A 20,200-nucleotide genomic window follows, 5' to 3' on the forward strand; every position below is an offset into this window, starting at 1 on the left:
TAGTGCCTCTTCATTGCTGAGGCTGGCTTTGAACTCAAGATCCTCCTGCCTCAGCCTCTGGAGCTGCTGGAATTACAGGCATATGCCACCATGCCCAGAATGAGATGTTTTTAAGCAGAAGATAGGAAAGATCAGGAGGAAGTTGAGAAGTTAGCAAGTTAGACAAAGACACGAGAGCAATCACTAAAGGCCAGCTAGCTGCCACTTTGGCATCTGGGTCTGGTCCTCAGGGAGCATTGGGAGCCAGTGGCAAGGCATAGGTCACCTGAATGGATTCCTGATGCTCTTGCAAAGGCTTCGTTTAGATGAACCCTATCAATTCATCTCATCTCGAACTTCACAGAAAGAAGTCAGGCATTCTGTGCTTTCTGAGGACCAAGTAATAAAGCACTAATGTTTATTCAACACCTACTATTGCAAATACTGTGTTAGTTTTCTTATCTAACCTTTGTAACAAATATCCAAGTTCTCAGGTGACCTGACACCATGATAAAGGTTTGTTTCCTACTCATGACAAAGTCAAATATAGATTAGATGAAGGGAGAAGGGCACTAGGTTTCTTCTATGGAGCTTTTCCGGGACGGAGGCCCTTTCTGTCTAGTAGGTCCACCAATCCTGAGGATCTTGCCTGGATCCTCCACAGTTAGCTGGCAGATGAAGGAAGAGAAAAAAAAATAGAGGGGATGAAGAAGCCATTTAGGAACCAGGCCTGGAGAAACATATATCACTTCCCCCCACATTCTCTTAGCCATAAATTAGTCATATGGCCCAAGCAAACTACAAGGTGGGTGGATCTGGGAAATGAAGTCAGGAAAGAATAGAAGGTTTAGTAAACACAGGCCCTTTGAAACCCTATCCTTCAATGCACCAGGTGGAGATGTGGCTTCTACCCCCAGGTCTGAGATACTAATCTTTACCCTCAAAACAGAGTTTTCCCTTTCAGTTTTAAACCCAAGCTCACAGGACCAATGTACCTGAGCCCACCACCATGATGTATATTAAGGCTCGCTTTCCCCAAAGGATTCCTCTTTTTCAAGTGGCCTGTTACTGGTTGAGAGCAGAGATCATTTTAATCCTAGGTTATCCACTCTGGCTTTTAGAAAGGAAGCCCCAAATCTAATTCATGTAGTAGTTGGATATGTCATCATCTTGTGACATACAATTTTTTTTTCTGTAACCAGAAAACAAAAATATACAGAAGTGCAAAGAGGCCTGTATGTTAAGAGACTGAAAGAAACACAGGGAGAAATTCAGTAAATAATCTTTAGTAGGCCAGCAAAATTTGCCACATCAAAGATGCTGACGAGGACCCAGGGAATAGGGGAATGGAATAAGTACAGAGCATCCAAGGTTACGACTTGCACAGTGATAGGTCCCAGATGGATAGCCGAGGACTGGCAGGGGCAGCACATACCCTTGCTCTGCCATGGGGAGGGGAACTTGGGCTGGCCTTGGTCAGGCCACCGGTTTCCAGGCTCTGGGCTAAGGACACATGCATCTCATTTCAGGCCCCCAGCCACCAAGAAGGGAATGGTGGAGTTAGATGCTTTAACCATGGAGCTGAAGTCCCTGGAGGAGGTAACTCCTCTCAGTGGCCACCTTGGCAACAGAATTATCAAGAGCACCAAGAATGCTGGGGCCCCAGAGAATAGACAGCAGCCCAAAGGGCCATTTCTGACACAGAGTGGCTCCAACTAGTTTCTCAAATGACTCTTAAAAGAGAAGTTCTCCTCTGTTATTCACTGACAGCTAAATTCATCTAGAACTTTTTTCTGGCTTAATGATTCACCTCAAACTAGGTAGAAAACATGTTCCTTATTACCAGCAAACACATACCTCCACATATGCATGCACACCCCATTTTCTATCTTGGATGTGTTTTCTGACTAGGGCGACATGATAAAAATGCTGGTATTTTGAAGAAAATGTCAGAGAACAAAATGTTAAGGAAAAAGAGCAAACGGTGAAGTAGGATACAGTAGAATCTTAACTCTGTCAAATAATTTGTCTTGAAAGAAAGAGAAATGTGAGTAAGTCGTCCAGCAAGTAATAAATCAAGGACAGAAAATTTACATCGGTGGTTGCAAATTGGTTTCCCACAGATCAAATGCGGCCTGTGGATGTGTGAGGGTTGGTTGGATGGTTTGTTATTGTTTTTGTTTTGATGTACCTGATATTTAAAACAAAGTATTTAAATTACATATTATAAAAGAATAAAAGAGCAGGTGTGGAGGCTGACACCTGTAATCCTAGTGACTCAGGAGGCTGAGGCAGGAGGCTCACAAGTTCAAGGCCAGCCTCAGCAATTTATCAAGACCGTGTCTCAAAATAAAAAATTAAAAGGACTACGAGGTACAGCTCAATGGTGGAGGTATCCCTGGGTTCAACTCCCAAAACCAAAAATAAATAAGAGAGGAGGGAGAGGAGAAGGGAAAGAAGGAGGAAAGGGAGGAAGAGAGAAGGAAAGGGAGGGAAGGAAGAATGTCAAATGATGCTACTGATTATATTCTAGTTCTGGGATTATAGTTAATTGGATTTCCTGAGGCAGCAAGTTCAAGCTTGACCTAGTTCCTATGAACACAGACTGGCATCCCACCTAGGAACATTGACTATTATTTGATTTTTTTTTCTTTTATGTGTCCTCCAAATTTTCTAACATGCCCATAATTAGAAAAATAAAGAAACACTTTGAAAGTTGGTCATCAATACAGGCATGATTCTAAATGATTCATTACAAGAGTTTTTGTTTAAAATATTTCATATTTTAAAATAAATATTAATCAAAATTATCGAAGCCAGATCAATGACTGATCCAATTTCATATTCTTACTAGACTATAAACTTAAGAGGGTTATGTCTGTTTTATCCACTGATATATTCCAGATACTTAGAACAATGCCTAACACCAAATAGGGAAGTAGTAGATATTTGTTAAATGAAAAAAAAAAAAGTTCATCACCATGTCCTTGACATTTTAATAGCACTAGCAACTGCATGATAGAAATAAATAAATCACAAGCAAGTGATATAGAGACTGAATTTTTTATAAGACTTCCTGACTTCACCCACTACTCACTTTCTCTTTAGTTATAAAAATAATTAAATAGGAATATTACTCAGCCATAAGGAAAATGAAATTATGGCATTTGTCAGTAAATGGATGGAACTGGAGACTATCATGCTAAGTAAAATAAGCCAATCCCAAAAAACCAAAGGCCTAATATTCTCTCTGATATGGGGATGCTGACTCACAGTAGATGTGTGGGGAAGGTTCACCTGATTGGACAGGGTGGAGTTGGGGAAGGGGGAATGGGACTAGGAAAGACAGTAGAATGAATCAGACATAAATTTCCTACATTCTTGTATGTGTACATGACCAGTATAAATCCACAGCCACAAAAATAGGAAGTTATACTCTATGTATTATAATATGCCAAAATGCACTCTACTGTCATATATCACTAAAAAGAACAAATAAAAAATTTTTAACAAATTAAAAAAATAAAAATAATTAAATAATCACTCTTTTTCAGTTGGTAGCACTAAGATGGATGCTTTTCGTAGTTGCTTTCTGTACACTGACTTTAATGTTGCAGATTTAACCAGAGCCAAAACCTTGAACATCAAAGACAAAATGCACTTGACCTATCATGAGAACCTGGCCACAGAATCCTCCAAATGCAAGGACCAATTCCAGATACCTGCTAGAAGCATGTTCTCATGATCTTCCATATGGGTAAAATGAGGATGTGAATACTTTCTTCATCCTTTGCTGGATAGGAAGAGTGGGATCATTTTGAGTCTCACAAGCAGTCTAGTTTTGTATATTTACAAGCTTGAATAAATCAAACATTTCAAAAAATATTAGATACTTGTCAAATGAATGAATACATGCATATTCTGTTTCTGAGTTGCCTTAAGAAGACATATAAGGATTGGGGATATAGCTCAGTGGCAGGCACTTGCTAGCATGTGCAAGACCCTAGTTTTCATCCCCAGCATTGGGAGAAAAGAAAAGAAAAAATAAATAAATATGTCATCCTTTTAAATCAGGATGTGGTCTAACCATCCTCCAGGCATCTAGGTAAGATGGTCGGCCATGTTTGGGCTGGGACTGTAGCTCAGTGGTAGACCACTTGCCTCGGCCATGTTAAGGCACTGGGTTCCATGCTCAGCATCACATAAAAAATAAACTAATAAACAAAGATATTGTACCCATCAACAACTAAAAAAATATTTTACAAAAAAAAGATGCCCATGCTTACCACTGATTGAGTGATGAAGGGGCTTGTTCTTCTGCAATATACCAGGACCTAATGAAACGTCTTACTGCCACATCATCACCATGTGCTACCTTATTAATTAGTACTTTGTAAAACTTTAGGTATTTTCACCATACAAGGTGAGCTGATACCAAAGGAAATAGATTGCAGAGTTCCATGATTGATGTTCTAAATTGAGATCATGAATTGCAAACTCTTCCTATGTGGGGAAAGCACAATGTCTTTCGTTGACAAGCTGACTGAAGTCTCAAATCACAAGCAAATTTTTCCAGATGTTGATTACACCGATGCCCAAAAACTTTACCAGAAGATCAGACAGTCTGTATTATCATGATAAAAGGAAGCAGTTATAGTTGGCAGCAGGTGGGAGTATTAATGATTTGATGCTGAGATGCTTTTGTCAGGTATTTAAGTTACCAACATGTACTTTTTTCGTTATGATAAATTCTTAAACATACATTGGGAAACCAAATTTTTAGCACAATGCCTCTCAAGCCAGCAAAGAGCATTTGGGAGAAGAGGAGGTGAGTTGGTTTTCTGCTTTCACACTTACCTCTTGACTTCATCAGTTCTGCTTCTGATTTCAAAGTCATTTGCCTGTAGCCTGCAGTCAGCACATACTCATGGAATTAACTCGAAATGTGCAACAACAGAAGTAAACGGCAGGAAAATAGAACTTGACTGCATGCAAGAAGTGAAAGACTCCATGTTGGAAAGAATAAGAAACAGAAGAGGGCCAAGGTGAAGTATTAGTTCAGAAATTAGATTGAAAGAAGTTAACAGAAGAGCCAGTAGATCCTTCTGGAGTTTTTATTGTCAATTCATGTTCGTTGGGTCCATATTGCATTCCAGTGTGGGGAAAAAATACCTCCAAGTAAATCTCGAGAAGCAAAGCTTCTCTCCAACTTTCTCTAGCCCTCATTCTCCCTCAAGGCAAGTCACAGAATCTAATTTATCTTTCCCTAAATGGGTCATAGAAACCAGAGCCCCCTTTCCCCCATAGCAAGCCCTAAAACCTAAAAATATTACTCTTTCTCCAGCCTTTTTGTAAAAGAGTTGGTCATAAAGAAATGCTCTATCCTAACTTGTCTAATAGTAGGTCACAAGACTCTCATTCCAGAGAGTCCTGCCCCACACCAGGAAGGAAGGAATTCTGTACAGTCAGGTCAAGAAGAATCTGAACAGACAGTCCTTGCTGGATTTCCTTCCCTGGTCACTACCATTAGATCACCCTACTTGTCCAATCATGTTTCTGCACGGCTGTCCACACCACAACCAACCTACACACAAAAATGGAGAGTTCACTCTGTGTCTTTCCATCTTCTACCTGAAGGCTTCTGTGTCATATAAAACTATGATCAAATGTTTGTTTTGGTTTTCTCCTGTCGATCCACCTATTGTCATTTTATTCCAGCAGACTCAAATATCCAACCTTCAGAGGGAAAGTTTGAACTTCCCTACACTGACCACTGTGCCAAACTCTTCTACCTATAGAATCACATTTGATCCTCACCACAATTCCCCGTTTTACACAGAAAGAAACTGAGGTTAGCTCTAGTAAGATGGGTGTGTATGCTCAGAGGAGACCAGTCTGACTCCTTCCCTGGGCTCCACCTGCCATGCAAGGTGGCCTCTGTATCTGCTGAAAGGATGTGAGTAGCAATTGCCCTCAGCTAACAGCCCTCCCACTCACTCTGACTTTTTTCAACCTCCACCTCTTTGAATAAAGTGCAAGGAGATAAATAAGCCATGAGGAAATGGTTCCTGCTGGAGACTACAGGTAGCCCCATTCCTTTCCCATCCCCTCCACCCAGAAGACAGAACTGTTCCTTGAGGTTTGCTGCCCTGGCAGTTTCTGTCCCTGGTGGAGGGAGCCCTGCAAATCTCTCCTCTACTCCATCCTCCCAAGCACCTCAGGTGGGCCTGGTCCATCCCTAGTATGATAGGCCCTCAGCAATGACCACTATCAGCTTCCTGCTGCAGAAATGCAAATGAGAAAACCCCGTGCATTTGGAGATGATTCACCCTGAAGTGAGTAGCCCCTCAGAGGACCACAGAGCTGTTTCACTGGTACCCAGATGGACCCCTAAGGCCTCTCAAGAAGGAATGTCCTGAGCAAATAGGAAGGAGATCCAGATATCTGGAAGGATTGAGAGGGAAGAAAGAAGGGGAGAAAACATCACCCATATCCAGAGGCCCAGCATCCAAGCTCCAAGTAAACCTGCTGGGGCTAGGCAGGATCAAAGCCTTCATCCCTGCCTTCAGGCAGCTCAAAGTCTAGATGGGTCCACCTACCCAATTCACAGTAGCCAAGTTATGGAAACAGCCTAGATGCCCATCAACAAATGAATGGATAATGAAAATGAGATGTATATATACACAATGGAGTTTAGACTCTACAAAGAAGAAGAGAACTTTATCCATTCATCTATTGAAAGGCACCTAGTTTGGTTCCACAGTTTAGCTATTGTGAATTGTGCTGCTATAAACATTGATGTGGCTGCATCAGTATAGTATGCTGTTTTTAAGTCCTTTGGGTATAGACCAAGGAGTGGGATAGCTGGGTCGAATGGTGGTTCCAAGGAATCTCCATACTGCTTTCCAGATTGATCGTACCAATTTGCAGTCCCACCAGCAATGTATGAGTGTGCCCTTTCCCCCTACAATGGAATATTATTCAGCATTAAAAGAGAATGAAATCATGGCATTTTCAGGTAAATGGATGGAGCTGGAGAATATCATGCTAAGTAAGCCAATCCCAAAAAACCAAAGGCCCAATGTTTTCTCTGATAAGTGGATGTTGATCCATAATGGGGGTGGGAGGAGACTGGGAGGAATGGAGGAACTTTGGATAGGACAAAGGGGAGGGAGGGGAAGGGAACGGGCATGGGCAGGAAAGATGGTGGAATGAGATGGACATCATTACCCTAGGTACACATATGAGGACACGAATGGTGTGACTCTACTTTGTATATAACCAGAGGAATAAAAAATATAATGCTCCATATGTGTATTATGAATTGAAATGAATTCTGCTGTTGTGTATAACAAATTAGAACAAATTAATTGATTAATTTTTAAAAAGAAGAAGAATAGAACTATATCATTTTCTGGCAAATGGATGGAACTGGAAAACACCAGTGAAACAAGCAAATTAAAAAAGTCAAGGGTCAAATGTTTTCTCTCATATGCAGAAGCTAGAAAGAGAGGAAACAAGGAATAAAAAAAATAGGTATCTCATGAAAATAGATAGGAGTCCAAAGAACTGAGGAAGGGGATCAGAATCAAGAGGAAGGGAAGAAGGGAGGCCATGGGGAAGTGTTGCGAAATGAAATCTATTAAATTACACCATGACCACATATGAATATACCACAATGATTCATATATATATATATATATATATATATATATATATATATATATATATATAAAATGCACTACTTCAAACAATAATAATAACAACAGAAGGAAGATAAAAAGAACAGACAGGTTGGGGGAGGGGAGTGAGGTGGGAAAGGGGAGGTACTAGGGAATGAGACTGATCATATTGTGTATATGCATGTATGAATGTAGCATAATGAATCCCACTATTCTGTATTATAATGCATCCATTAAAAAGCAAAAGAATAAAAAATCATAAAATGCACTGCTAAGACAGAGGGAAGTTCAGGACAGGGGTGGAACCCAGCATGGGAGCCATTAGTCCAGTGCACATTTTCCTGAAGGAGATAACATTTACACTTGTCTTCTTGTCTCCTCTTGAGTGATAAAAGCCATGAGAGAAAGGGATAGGGCTCTTTGTTTTTGTTTGCTGGCTTGTTTAGTATCACTTCCGTCTTAACCACATTCATGTCATTTACCTTCCACCCTTTCTACCCACGCTCCTGTTGATGTGGAAAAAAATCGAAATGAACAGCACAAGCTCTGCAGTCAGCCCTCTGGGGTCAAATCCTGGGGCAGCTCATTAACTGCATGATTTTGAGCTCTGTCTCAGTTTTTTTATTGACAACAACTGTCCTATAGTTCTTGTGAAGATTGAAAAACTTAATGTGTGGATGATGTTTAGAGCAGTGTCTGGCACATAGTAACCACTCAGTAAAAATGAGCTGCAGCAGGCGGGTGTCAAGGCACAGGCCTGCAATCACAACAACTCAGGAAGCTGGGGCAGAGGGATGGTAAGTTCAAGGTGACCTGGGCTAGCAAGTTTCTGTCTCAAAATAAAAATATGAAGAAAGGACTGGGAGTGCAGCTTAGTGGTAAAGTGTCCCTGGGTTCCATCCAAGGTACCAAAAATAAAAATAAAACAATCAGCTGCTGCTGTTACCATCATTGCTACCAGGTGTTTACACTTATGCATTTCAATGTGCTTGCACACGTCACTTGACATAGTAGCTTGTGATAGATGGGAAGACCTATGGTAAAAGGATGTGGTCAGAGAGGGGAATAGATCACTCTAATGATTAAAACTAGTTAGTGCAGTTCTTGCTCCAGAACTTCTTTCTGCCCACATTATTTCCAATGTGTTCCACTTCATAAACTTGTTTTAAAACACTGGAGTTTCAGAAGACCATTCCTTTAGAAGTTTTGATGGTCCCATGCTCCTTAAGCATAAACAAGAGGAGAGGAATCGTAGTGGGAGACTTGCCTTTAGCAACCTTCAACAGACACCAGGCCCCACATCTAGGGTTAACTTGTGAATCCTTAGTTGAGCATCCAAACCAAATCCCCTTCTGAGTGTGATGAAACCAAATGGTCCCCCCCCCCCGTCCCTCCAACCACTGTAGTCCTTCCCGCCCCAACTCCCTCCTGTGAGGGAGCTCACCCAATGCCAGTGCATACACACAGCTGTGCTTACAGCCAGCACTGCGTGGGTGGGGTACCAGCATGTTAGGGGAACTCAGCCACCCAACCCAGGACCATCACTTCACAGAAACGCAGCAGGAGGGAGTGCCAGGGAGGAGGAGAAGTGAAAGATGATACGCAAGCAGGGAGTTTTCTCCAAAGTTCACGTCCCACTGATCAGGCAGAAGTGCCAAGGGGCAAGGGAGGTGACCACAGGAGCAGGAATAAGTCCAGAAATCATGACATGATTGGCCGTGAGGGCACAGAGATGAGCCATATTTGCTGAGTATCTTCCCATGAAAAGAACCACCAGAGTCCCTCCCTGAGGCCTGCTGAGTGCCAGATGCCTGCAGGAAGGACACAGAGCTCACTCCCTGGCTGGGGCTTGGGAACTGGAAATGCTTAGGAAACAAGTAAGATGCTGCTGGTCCAGCACCAGGGGCTGGGGACTGAGGTTCAGGAGGGCCAGACACAAATCATTTCTTGGCAACGCCCAGTCGGCATCAGGATATCATTTTGTGAGAACTGAGTGCTTGTCACTTTTGCGCTCCCTTCAGCTGACATGAGAGCATCTGGAGGATTTGGAACCTCCTCTGTTGCTCAGCATAGCTTACCTTGCTCACCTGCACCCTGAGTTTTCTTCCCAGTTTCCTCCAGGGCACTCCACTCCTCTGCAGCCTCTGTCCTCCTGGTACCCGCCTCTACCCACAAGAAAAGAAACAGGGCCTGTGAGCAACTGAAGATGACCAAAGCACCCGTCCTTGATGACCTTCCTCTGCCTGACTTACCTCCTCCTGCACTCGAAGGCTCAGCTTTGCCCCAGGTGACCTCCTACCCTCCCCCTGCCCTTCCCAAAGCCATGACATCAGTCCCCTTGGGTGCTGTTGACTCCTACCCCTCCAGCCAACTTGAAAGGACTGGTGCCACCTGGGCAATGGGCAAGCCACCCTCAGAAAAGGGACCAACTGGAAAAGTCAGAGGCACCTCCTCCAGACTCTTCCCATGATCCCAGATCCCTATATCCTGAGGAAATTGGCCCAAATTAGGCACAAGTGGAAAAGTAGGTCAAACTCTGCTGTAGAATGTCATTTGCCACAACTCTGTGAACAATTATAATGATTCCCCTTTTTCAAGTGGAAAAACAAATTTAGAGAGTAAGTAATAAGCCCAAGATCACACAGCTCGTGAGCAGCTGGAATTGAACGTGGTCTTCAACAGGCCAAATGCACTTTCTTCCTCCCCACAAACACCTCTCTTAGTATGAAGGCTGAAACATTAAGAAACGGTTCTAAAGTGAAAATGCTCCAACAGATAAGCCCTGTGACTCTGAAGGCTAAAGCAGCAGGATCACAAGTTCAAGGCCCTAAGTAACTTAGTGAGACCTTGTCTCAAAATTTTTAGAAATTTTTAAAAAGGGATGGGGATGTAGCTCAGTGGTATTGCAGCACTGAGTTCAATCCTCAGTACTATAAAAAATATATATATAGTATGTAATATACCTATTTTATATTGACAAAGTATTTCCTCTCAAGTTTGTAGATTTTATGCCACCTTAAATGAACAAGTGAAAATCAATTATGCATTCTAATATCTCAAAATCCAGAAATGAATGGAATGGAAAACACACACGCACACACACACACACACACACACACACACCCTTACACCACAGCCTTGGATACAGAGCAAATCTTCTCTGCCCATCACCAGCCCAATTGGGAATGAGGTAGGCAGGTGGATTTGAGGTCAATTCAATGGCCTCATTAAATTTTGAAGCAGTAGAGCAAGGGAAGAACTTTGAATAGGGGGAGAAAGGCAAGAAGCTTGAGTACCTAGTAAGCCCCTGGGGCTCTGCCTCAGAGCATCTCCAGGACTGCTTCTTCATGAAACTCATAACCATATGCAAAGCAGGTGTCAAGATCTGTTTACAGAGGAGGAAAGAGAAGCTCAAAATAAAAGGTGCTTCACAGGCTTAGGACATTCACTCAAAGAGACCGAATTCTGACTCAAACCCAGATCTGACTTGCCCCAGAGGTCACAGATTTGGGAGTGAGACACAAGGGATAAATTTCACAATGCAATCCCCCATCTCTTACTATGATCTACTTTTATCAGCCAAAGAACGATTGTTCAACGACAAAAGAATAAAAACCTCAAAGAGAATATTGTGGACTTCAATCACTAAGCAGATCCTTTAAAAAACCAAATTAATACTCCTCCCTTCATTTTGAAGCAGCCTTTCTTTAGCACAATCTCAGGGCAGAGCCCAGCTTTTTGAGTCTGGTTTTGGTTTGCCAAAAGACAACACAGGTGAATTCCAAAAGGAAGAAATCACTCAGAAAAAGCAAAGTGACTATGGGTGGGGGCACAGGGGACCAACGGGTGGCAATCTCTAAGTCACCATGCCATTACTTTTGGGTGGCTGTGAGACTGTGGCAATGTTAATTTCCCCAGCCAGCACAAAACAGATGCCCCAGAATTGCAGGGAAAAAAAATCTCCACTTCTTCCTGCTTTCTCTTCAAGTGCATCATTCAATAATTAAAATCTATTATATTCCTAAAGCAAAACACTTAGTAACACTTCAGCAGGCACTGGGAAGGAGGGAAATGGAATACTGATAGCAGGTCTACTGCTACCTTGAGATAAAATCAGCTTAATGCTAGTCATTTTCACATTCAGTTTCTAATTTTACCAAATAGCTTACCATTTGGAGAGCAGGGTTCCTTCTATGAATACCTACTGAATTAACCCTCCCCATCTCCCTGCTCTCCACCAACCCAGTGCAGCCCACTTCAAACGCTACAAATTGTTCAATCCTCTTTCCCCAGCCCACATGGTGGCTCCCTTTTCTAATTCCATTTGCACTTTTGTTCATACAATTAGCATTTCATAGCATCTGAAATGCATTAAGTTATGTACTATTTGACATGTGGCAGACAATACGATTGGAACTGAACAAAAATGATTAGTAATAGTACCTGAACCTACTGAATGTTTACTAAGGACAGATATTGTTCTAGATGCTTTTCCATGCATTGTTTGGTCCCTGTCCTCTATGAGAATATCCCACTATTAATGCCCATTCTACAGATGAGGTAGACCTAGTCACCTAGTACTCACTCAGGGTTACTAAGATCAGAGATGATGGAAACCAGAATTTAAACCCAGGCATCCTGGTTTGAGAGCCCTGAAAATTCACTACTACCTGCTCTACAGCTGCCTTTCTTGGCCCACATTCAAGGAGCTAACAGTTGAACAAAAGATAGACATGTGATCAGAAAGACACCAAGATGTGATAAGTGTTATGCCTGAGCCACAGAAGGGGACCAGCTTATACTGGAGGGTCTAGAAGGAATAGTTCCAGAAAATTCCAGAAGTAGGAAGATATTCCCAGCATTTTTTTCTTTCTTTCTTTCTTTCTTTCTTTTTTACAATTTAGCAAACTGAAGTTATATATAAATCCAAACTTCTCCTAACTCTACTATTTTATAAATCAGTGAGTAGTGTGGTGCACTCATCTAAAGAATCACTTTACCTAGGCTGACACAGAGTGCTAGAGAGCTGTGCTGGTAAACCAGTAATCTAGCACAGAAAAAGAATAGGAAGGGGAAGACAGGAGAGGCGAAGGGACAGGAGGGAAGGAGAGGGACAGGAACCTGCTGTGTTTGCAGATTTACTTTGCTGCTTTCCATACCATCAGGGTACCATATGGCCTCCAAAACAAAGAATGCTCACTATCTGGTCTCTTATATGGAAAGCTTAGCTACTCTCATGCCACATTGCTGCATGCCACAAGACAGGGACCCTGGATAAATGTCTATACTTAGAGGATCACTTGACCCTTGATCCAGCCCCAGTCCTTTTTAATTTCATTATCATCCAGACTCTCCTGGTTGGAAGACCACCCTTATCCTAGCAAGAGCTTTGCTCTCCAGCCCCTGGGAGCACTTGGTTCCCAGTGAGAACACAATTAGTCTTTCCAAATGGGTTGATCCCAATCTGCCTGCAGAAGCATTTCTAAGTGGGTAGGCCCATGGAGTGTCAAGACATTCTACTAACACACACATACATACAAAGTATGCCACAACTCAAAAAGCTTAATAAATGTCGAACTAAACAAGTGAGCATGCTTCTTATTTCAAAGACTTTAAGAAGCCAGTGTGCTCTGTGAAACTCCAGATGCGGGGCGGGGGCATTTCCGGAACTGATTTGGCTTAGGGCCTGCTTCTTGAGAAGTCTTTCCCAGAATCCATTTTGGGAGTCTATGTCTAAAGGAAGTAGATCTCTATCAGAGTTCATCGAGGCTTCCTGGAGAGTTAGTTGCTTTGACCTAAGTTGTTGACTCAACTGTGACCACCCACCACCATTTGGCTGTGGGCAGCATCAGCTACAGCAACTACAGCCACCTCACCCTGTAGAGAGAGGCCATTGCTTAACTCCTGGCAAGACCACTGCCTGCAGATCCCTTTTCCTCATGCTCCTGCAATGCCAGCTTCCTCTCCCCCTCCAAGTCTCCCCTCAGGTGTCACCTTCTCAAGGAGGCCACTCTACATCAAACTGCAAGGATGATGGCTTAGGAACAGGGTGGAGGAGCGGAAGCATAGGAAGTAGTGAGATTTTAACTGCAATTTAAAGGAAAATACAACAGAACTTGCTGATGAGTCAGATATGAGAAAAAGAGAAAAAAATCAAGGATAACTCCAAAGTTTTGACCTAAACCAAGGTGGATTTGGCAAATTGCATTAAAAAAATATTTTAAAAAATAGCACACCATGAATAAGTCGGGTTCATTCCAGGGATGCAAGCTTGGTTCAGCATACAGAAATCAATAAACATAATTCATCACATCAATAGATTAGTGATAAGAATCATATGTTTATATCAATTCATGTAGAGAAAGCATTTGACAAAATACAGCACCCTTTAATGTTCAAAACACTAGAAAAACTCAGGATAGTAGGAACATACCTCAACATTGTAAGAGCTATCTATGCTAAATCCAAGGCCAACATCATTCTAAATGGAGAAAAATTGGAAGCATTCCCTCTAAAAACTGGAACAAGACAGGGATCCCCCTTTTCACCATTTCTATTCAACATAGTCCTTGAAACTCCATCCAGAGCAATTAGACAAATGAAGGCAATTAAGGGGTTACGAATATGAAAAGAAGAACTCAAACAATAATTATTTGCCATCAACATGACTCTATACTTAGAGGATCCAAAAAATTCCACCAGAAAACTTCTAGAATTAATAAATGAATTAAGCAAAGTAGCAGGATACAAAATCAATACCCATAAATCAAATGCATTTCTACATATCAGTGATGGATTCTCTGAAAGAGAAATCAGGAAAACTATACCATTCACAGTAGCCTCAAAAATAATTAAATAAAATATAAAATACTTGGGAATTAATTTAACCAAAGAGGTGAAATACTTCTATAATGAAAACTACAGAGCACTAAAGAAAAAAATTGAAGTAGACCTTAGAAGATGGAATGATCTCCCATGCTCTTGAATAGGCAGAATTAATATTGTCAAAATGGCCCTACTACTTAAAGCACTATACAGATTCAATGTGATTCCAATTAAAATTCCAATGTCATTCCTTATAGAAATAGAAAAAGCAATCATGAAATTCATTTGGAAAAATAAGAGACCCAGAATAGCCAAAGTAAAAAAAAATAATCATTAGCAAGAAGAGTAAAGCAGGAGGCATCACAATACCAGACTTCAAACTATACTACAAAGCTATAGTAACAAAAACAGCATGATATTGGCACCAAAATAGGCATGTAAACCAATGGTACAGAATAGAAGACACAGAGACAAAAACCACATAAATACAGTTACCTCATACTAGATAAAGGCACCAAAAACTTACACTGGAGAAAAGATAGCCTTCTCAACAAATGGTGCTGGGAAAACTAGAAATCCATATGCAGCAAAATGAAACTAAACCCCTATCTCGCTCACCATGCACAAAACTCAACTCAAAGTGGATCAAGAACCTAGGAATTAGACCAAAGACCCTATGCCTAATAGAAGAAAAAGTAGGCCCAAATCTTCATCATGTTGCATCAGGCTCTGACTTCCTTAACAAGACTCCTAAAGCACAAGAAATAAAATCAAGAATCAATAAATGGGAGGATTCAAACTAAAAAGTTTCTTCTCAGCAAAAGAAACAATCAATGAGGTGAAGAGAGAGCCTACATTTAGGGAGAAAATTTTTGCCACCTGCACATCAGATACAGTACTTATCTCCAGGATATATAAAGAACTCAAAAAACTTAACACCAAATAAACAAACAACCTAATCAATAAATGGGTTAAGGAGCTGAACAGACACTTCTCAGAAGAAGATATACAATTGATCAACAAATATATGAAAAAATGTTCAACATCTCTAGTAATTAGAGATGCAAATCAAATTAGAGAAATGCAAATCAAAACTACTCTAAGATTTCATTTCACTCCAGTCAGAATGGCTATTATCAAGAATACAAGCAACAATAAGTGTTGGCGAGGATATGGGGGGAAAGGCACACTCATACATTGCTAGTGAGATGGCAAACTGGTGCAATCAATCTGAAAAGCAGTATAGAGATTCCTTAGAAAACTTGGAATGGTACCACCATTTGGCCCAGCTATCCCACTCCTCATTCTATACTTAAAGGACTTAAAAACAGCATACCACAGTTACGCAGCCACTTCAATGTTTATAGCGGCACAATTCACAATAGCCAAACTGTGGAAGCAACCTAGATGCCCTTCAACATGTGAATGGATAAAGAAACCATGGTATATATACACAATGGAATGTTACTCAGCATTAAAAGAGAATAAAATTATGGCATTTTCAGGTAAATGGATGGAGTTGAAGAATATCATGCTAAACAAAATAAGCCAATCCCAAAAAAACAGGGGCAGAATGTTTTCTCTGATAAGTGGATACTAATCCATAACAGGGGGGACATGGGATGAGTGGAGGAACTTTGGATGGGGCAAAAGGAGGGGGGGAAATGCAAGGGGGTAGGAAAGATGGTGGAATGAGATGGTCATCATTACCCTACGTACATGCATGATTGCACAAATGGTGTGACTCTACTTCATGCACAACCAGAGAAGCGAAAAATTCTGCTCCATTTGTATACAATGAATCAAAGAGCTTTCTACTGTCATGTATAACTGATTAGAACTAAAAAAAATAAAAATGATTCATAAAATTCACAAGTTTGTAATAACATTGATGAAGGAAAGAATAGACAAATTTTCAGTATCAACAATATCAAGTATTAAATGGAATATTAACTACAACAGGCCCTGAAGACCTAAACAGTATAGTAAAGAAATAGTGTTGCTGTTGTTTGGGTACCTGTTCTGCCCCCAAATGGCTCATGTATTGGCAACTTGGTCTCAGTGCGGTGATACAGGCTGGTAGAATCTTCAAGAGGTAGACTAAGTGAAAGGTTATTGGATCATTGGGCATCATGAATTTGCAAGGTAAGGAGCTCTTTCACACCAAGAAAAATCAATAAGGCAAAATGTACAGAGATGCTCAGAGGACATGAGCTACAGCAGTGTAGCCATCTCTTACTGAGCACATGCTGGATGGGTTGAGCCCCGTGTACTACTCTGCAAGAGTCTACCAAGTGCTCCTTCTCAACTGTCCATGAGCTTTTTAGCCAGTGTGGGTGACCTCGGGGTGCCTGGGAACTCCTGTTTCCTGCTTTGGATGACTCTGCAGATATACCCTTTCTTTCAGAAGCATGGCAAATTTTAAATTAATTTGTTCAGTTCATTATTTCAGAAAGTTTTTGATGCTTTCTTTCCTGATAATAATGCTAAAAAAGTATCACTTAGAAAAATTGGAGAGTTAATGAGAGAACAATAGTTTTCCATACTTCTATTTTTCTATCCAGGAAATATAAGCTTATCTCTTTCAAGTCTTTGTTCTTTCTTTTTTCCTTTATTATCAGCATTAGTCAAAGGCTCAGGAGAAAACTTGATTGACACCACAGTATAAAGTAGGACACTTGAGGGATTCTGATTTTTCAAGCTCACATTGTCCTTTTTGTCCAAAACTGGTAGAAATGAATGGGGGAGAGACTATTAAAAGCTTCAGAAGGAGCCTGTTTCCAAATCATTTGCTCAAATCACCTTCCCCACCTTGCTTTCAACTCCCCATCAGGGATGCCAAGGACCCTGGTGGTAATACAGCAATTCAGCAAATATTGAAATCAAGAGCGAACAACTAAACAGATTGAGAAGCCATAGTTGGCCTGAAGATGGAGATTCTGTTTGGAAGGGGGAATCACATATAGGGTGTGGCAGCTCAGTGCTGAATACCTCAATGACTTAATTAATTCTCACCATGACCTAGTGGCAGGTGTTTTCTCCAGTCTGAAGATGAGGATGCTGAGGCTTAGCAAGGTGAGTGAACTGTCCAAGTTCCACTTAGAGTGGTTGAGTCAAGTTTATGCCAAATCTCTCCAGGTCCAAGCCTTGATTGACCACACTGATAGATTTTTATTTTGATGGCGAATCACTAGAATCAAAGGAAGAAGAAAGAGGGCGGGGGAACATTTCCCCTGCTGGATTGAAAATTGCTTGTGAACCCAGTGCTAAGCACAGACTAAAAGAGACTAGGGAAAATATCCAATTAATTGAGATCATCACGGGGTTAGATTACTACTTAACAGAAGAGCTAAACCCTGGGGACATGGCCTGAATACTGTCAGGCTTTCAAACTTCAATCTTGTTTTTTCCAGATGTAGTTGGATGTCTCACTCCCTGCCACCACCTTTGATAAGCCTGCATTAAATAATTCACACTTGGGGCAAGAAGCTGGAACACTGGGAGATGGGCAGGGCTCCTTCTGCAGCTCCAGGCCATAATCTGCACCACTATGAACTTCAGTTCCAGGAGTGAGGTCAGAGAGGGCATGAGAACGGAATCGACCCCCACACTTGCTTTGTCCCCAGGACACAAGTGCACTGGGTTCCCTAGAAACACTACGGGTGGGAGGAAAGTTAAGGACAAAGAGTCTGGAATTGCATCTGCTAAACGAGGGGAGTTTTCCAACTAAAACAATTAAGTGAGGACATGGGTACCCTGGGAAGATTTTCCTGTTTTCGGTCTTGCCAAGCCCCCCCCCCAACCTCTCCTCCCTTCCGTTCTGCTTCCTTGGGGTGGAACCAGTAGCTGAATTGCTCTTGACCCACAGTGTCCTGCCTGCCCCAGAAAAGAGTTAGGATAATTGCCATCCACTCCTAACTAACTGCCCCTCAGAGTTCAAGGGGACTCAATTCACTGACCCAAAGTTCCCATCTAGTACTGGACAGGAAAGTAACAAACCTTACTTCCAACACTGAAATCCAGTGCATCGCTTTCCGGTCAAATAACAAGAGACATGTTCTGAGGGGCTGTGAGAGATCCATCCCTGGAAGTATCCAGGAGAAGCTGCATGGTGGCTTTAATCAAGCACTGGGGACAAGATTCAGAACTGACATGAGGCACCGAGTCTGTTCAAATCAGCTTTTTCATGGCTGTGATTAAAAGACCCTACCAGAGCAACTGTACAGAAACAAAAGTTTATTTAAGGGGCTGGGGTTGTGGCTCAGTGGTAGAGCGCTCGCCTAACATGCATGAGGCACTGGGTTCAATCCTCAGCACCACATAAATATAAAATAAAGAGATTGTGTCCACCTATAACTAAAAAATAAATATTTAAGGAAAAAAAAAGTTTATTTAAAGGCTCATAGTTTCAGAGGTCTCAGTCCATATAGAGCCAGATCCATCATGGCAGAAGAGTGTGGTGGAGGGAAACAGCTCACATGATGATCAGAAAGCAGAAACGCTCCAAATAGAAATATATACCCCATAGCCACACTCCCAGTGAACCACTTCCTCCAGCCACACCCCTTCTGCCTCTAGTCACCACTCAGTTAATCCCATCAGGGATTAATCCACTGATTAGGTTAAGGCTGTAACCCAATCATGTCTCCTCCAAACCTTGCATTGTCTCACACGGGAGCTTTTGAGGGACACATCCAAACCCTAACAGAGCCAACCACTTGTCTTCAAATCCAATAGCTATTTATGAGCAGCGCTGACCGGTGTCCGGAGCTGCCTTCCTGTGGTTCACAGGCCAGTGGGGAAGACACAGGTGAAACGCAGGCAGAGAGAAACGTGTGGCTGCACATGATGACAGGGGCCACAAGGAAGATATGCAGGCGTGAGGAATAATAGCAGGGAGAACAAAGAACTCTGAGGAGGGGTTTGAATTCACGCTTTCATCAGTTTGCTGTGGCTGCCATTTCCAGGCTGGGTTGAGGGATGGAGGCCAACCAGGCCTTATTGGCCCTGGTGGAGATGAGTGGCTGGAACCATGGTGTGGGTGGTGGGAGTGGGGTGATGTGATCTGATCCGTTGCATATTTTGGACATGGAATCAACAGGAGTTGGTGATCCTGCAGAAGTAAGGGCTGGGGCAGGCAAGAATAGTGAGACAACCCCAAGTCTGGGACCAGAAAAGTTCATCTGAAATTCTAAACTTATAATTTATATACATATGGCAAGATTAGGGGGCTTCAAAACCCAGACCAGCAGACCAAGAGGTGGGGCCCAGGAACATTAAAGGCACTGCCACCTAAGGTGCCTTTCCCACATTGGGACTGAAAGGAGAAGGGAAGGAGGGTCTACTCTGGCACCCACCCAACCTCCCTTTCTATTATTTCCCCCTCTGTGCCCCAACTTTCAGGACCCCAGGACTCTCCTGCTATCTCCACCAACTACTTTATCTGAGATATAAATAAAATAGTCAAGATAAACCAAGGTCATAGCCAGAGAATTAGTACCCAGTATCAAATTAAAAGAGTAAGGATTTTAAAAAGAATAATAATTAAAAAGAATGCATTCTACTGTCATGTGTAACTAATTAGAATAAATTTAAAAAATATTTTTTAAAATCATTGCATTTCCAAATATTAGTCTTCCAAGCATCTTTTCCACCCTGATAAATTGTACCACAGCATTCAGCTCCAAACTTTGTTTTGTCTGCAGGCTGTGGCT

General features: G+C 41.8%; 1 protein-coding gene across 10 annotated transcripts in view; it reads right to left on the bottom strand.

Moving 5' to 3' along the window:
- The window catches only part of Pde1c (phosphodiesterase 1C), a 606,321-nt gene that overhangs the window by 512,626 nt on the left and 73,495 nt on the right, over positions 1-20,200 (bottom strand). For all 10 annotated transcript variants that reach the window (XM_048786434.1, XM_048786431.1, XM_015490202.2 and 7 more), the window contains exon 2: positions 9,740-9,826. In XM_048786434.1, the coding sequence (XP_048642391.1) occupies positions 9,740-9,826 (87 nt within the window). The remainder of the gene's footprint in view (positions 1-9,739; positions 9,827-20,200) is intronic.

Source organism: Marmota marmota, unplaced genomic scaffold (assembly GCF_001458135.2).
Source record: "Marmota marmota marmota unplaced genomic scaffold, marMar, whole genome shotgun sequence".
Lineage (NCBI taxonomy): Eukaryota > Metazoa > Chordata > Mammalia > Rodentia > Sciuridae > Marmota > Marmota marmota.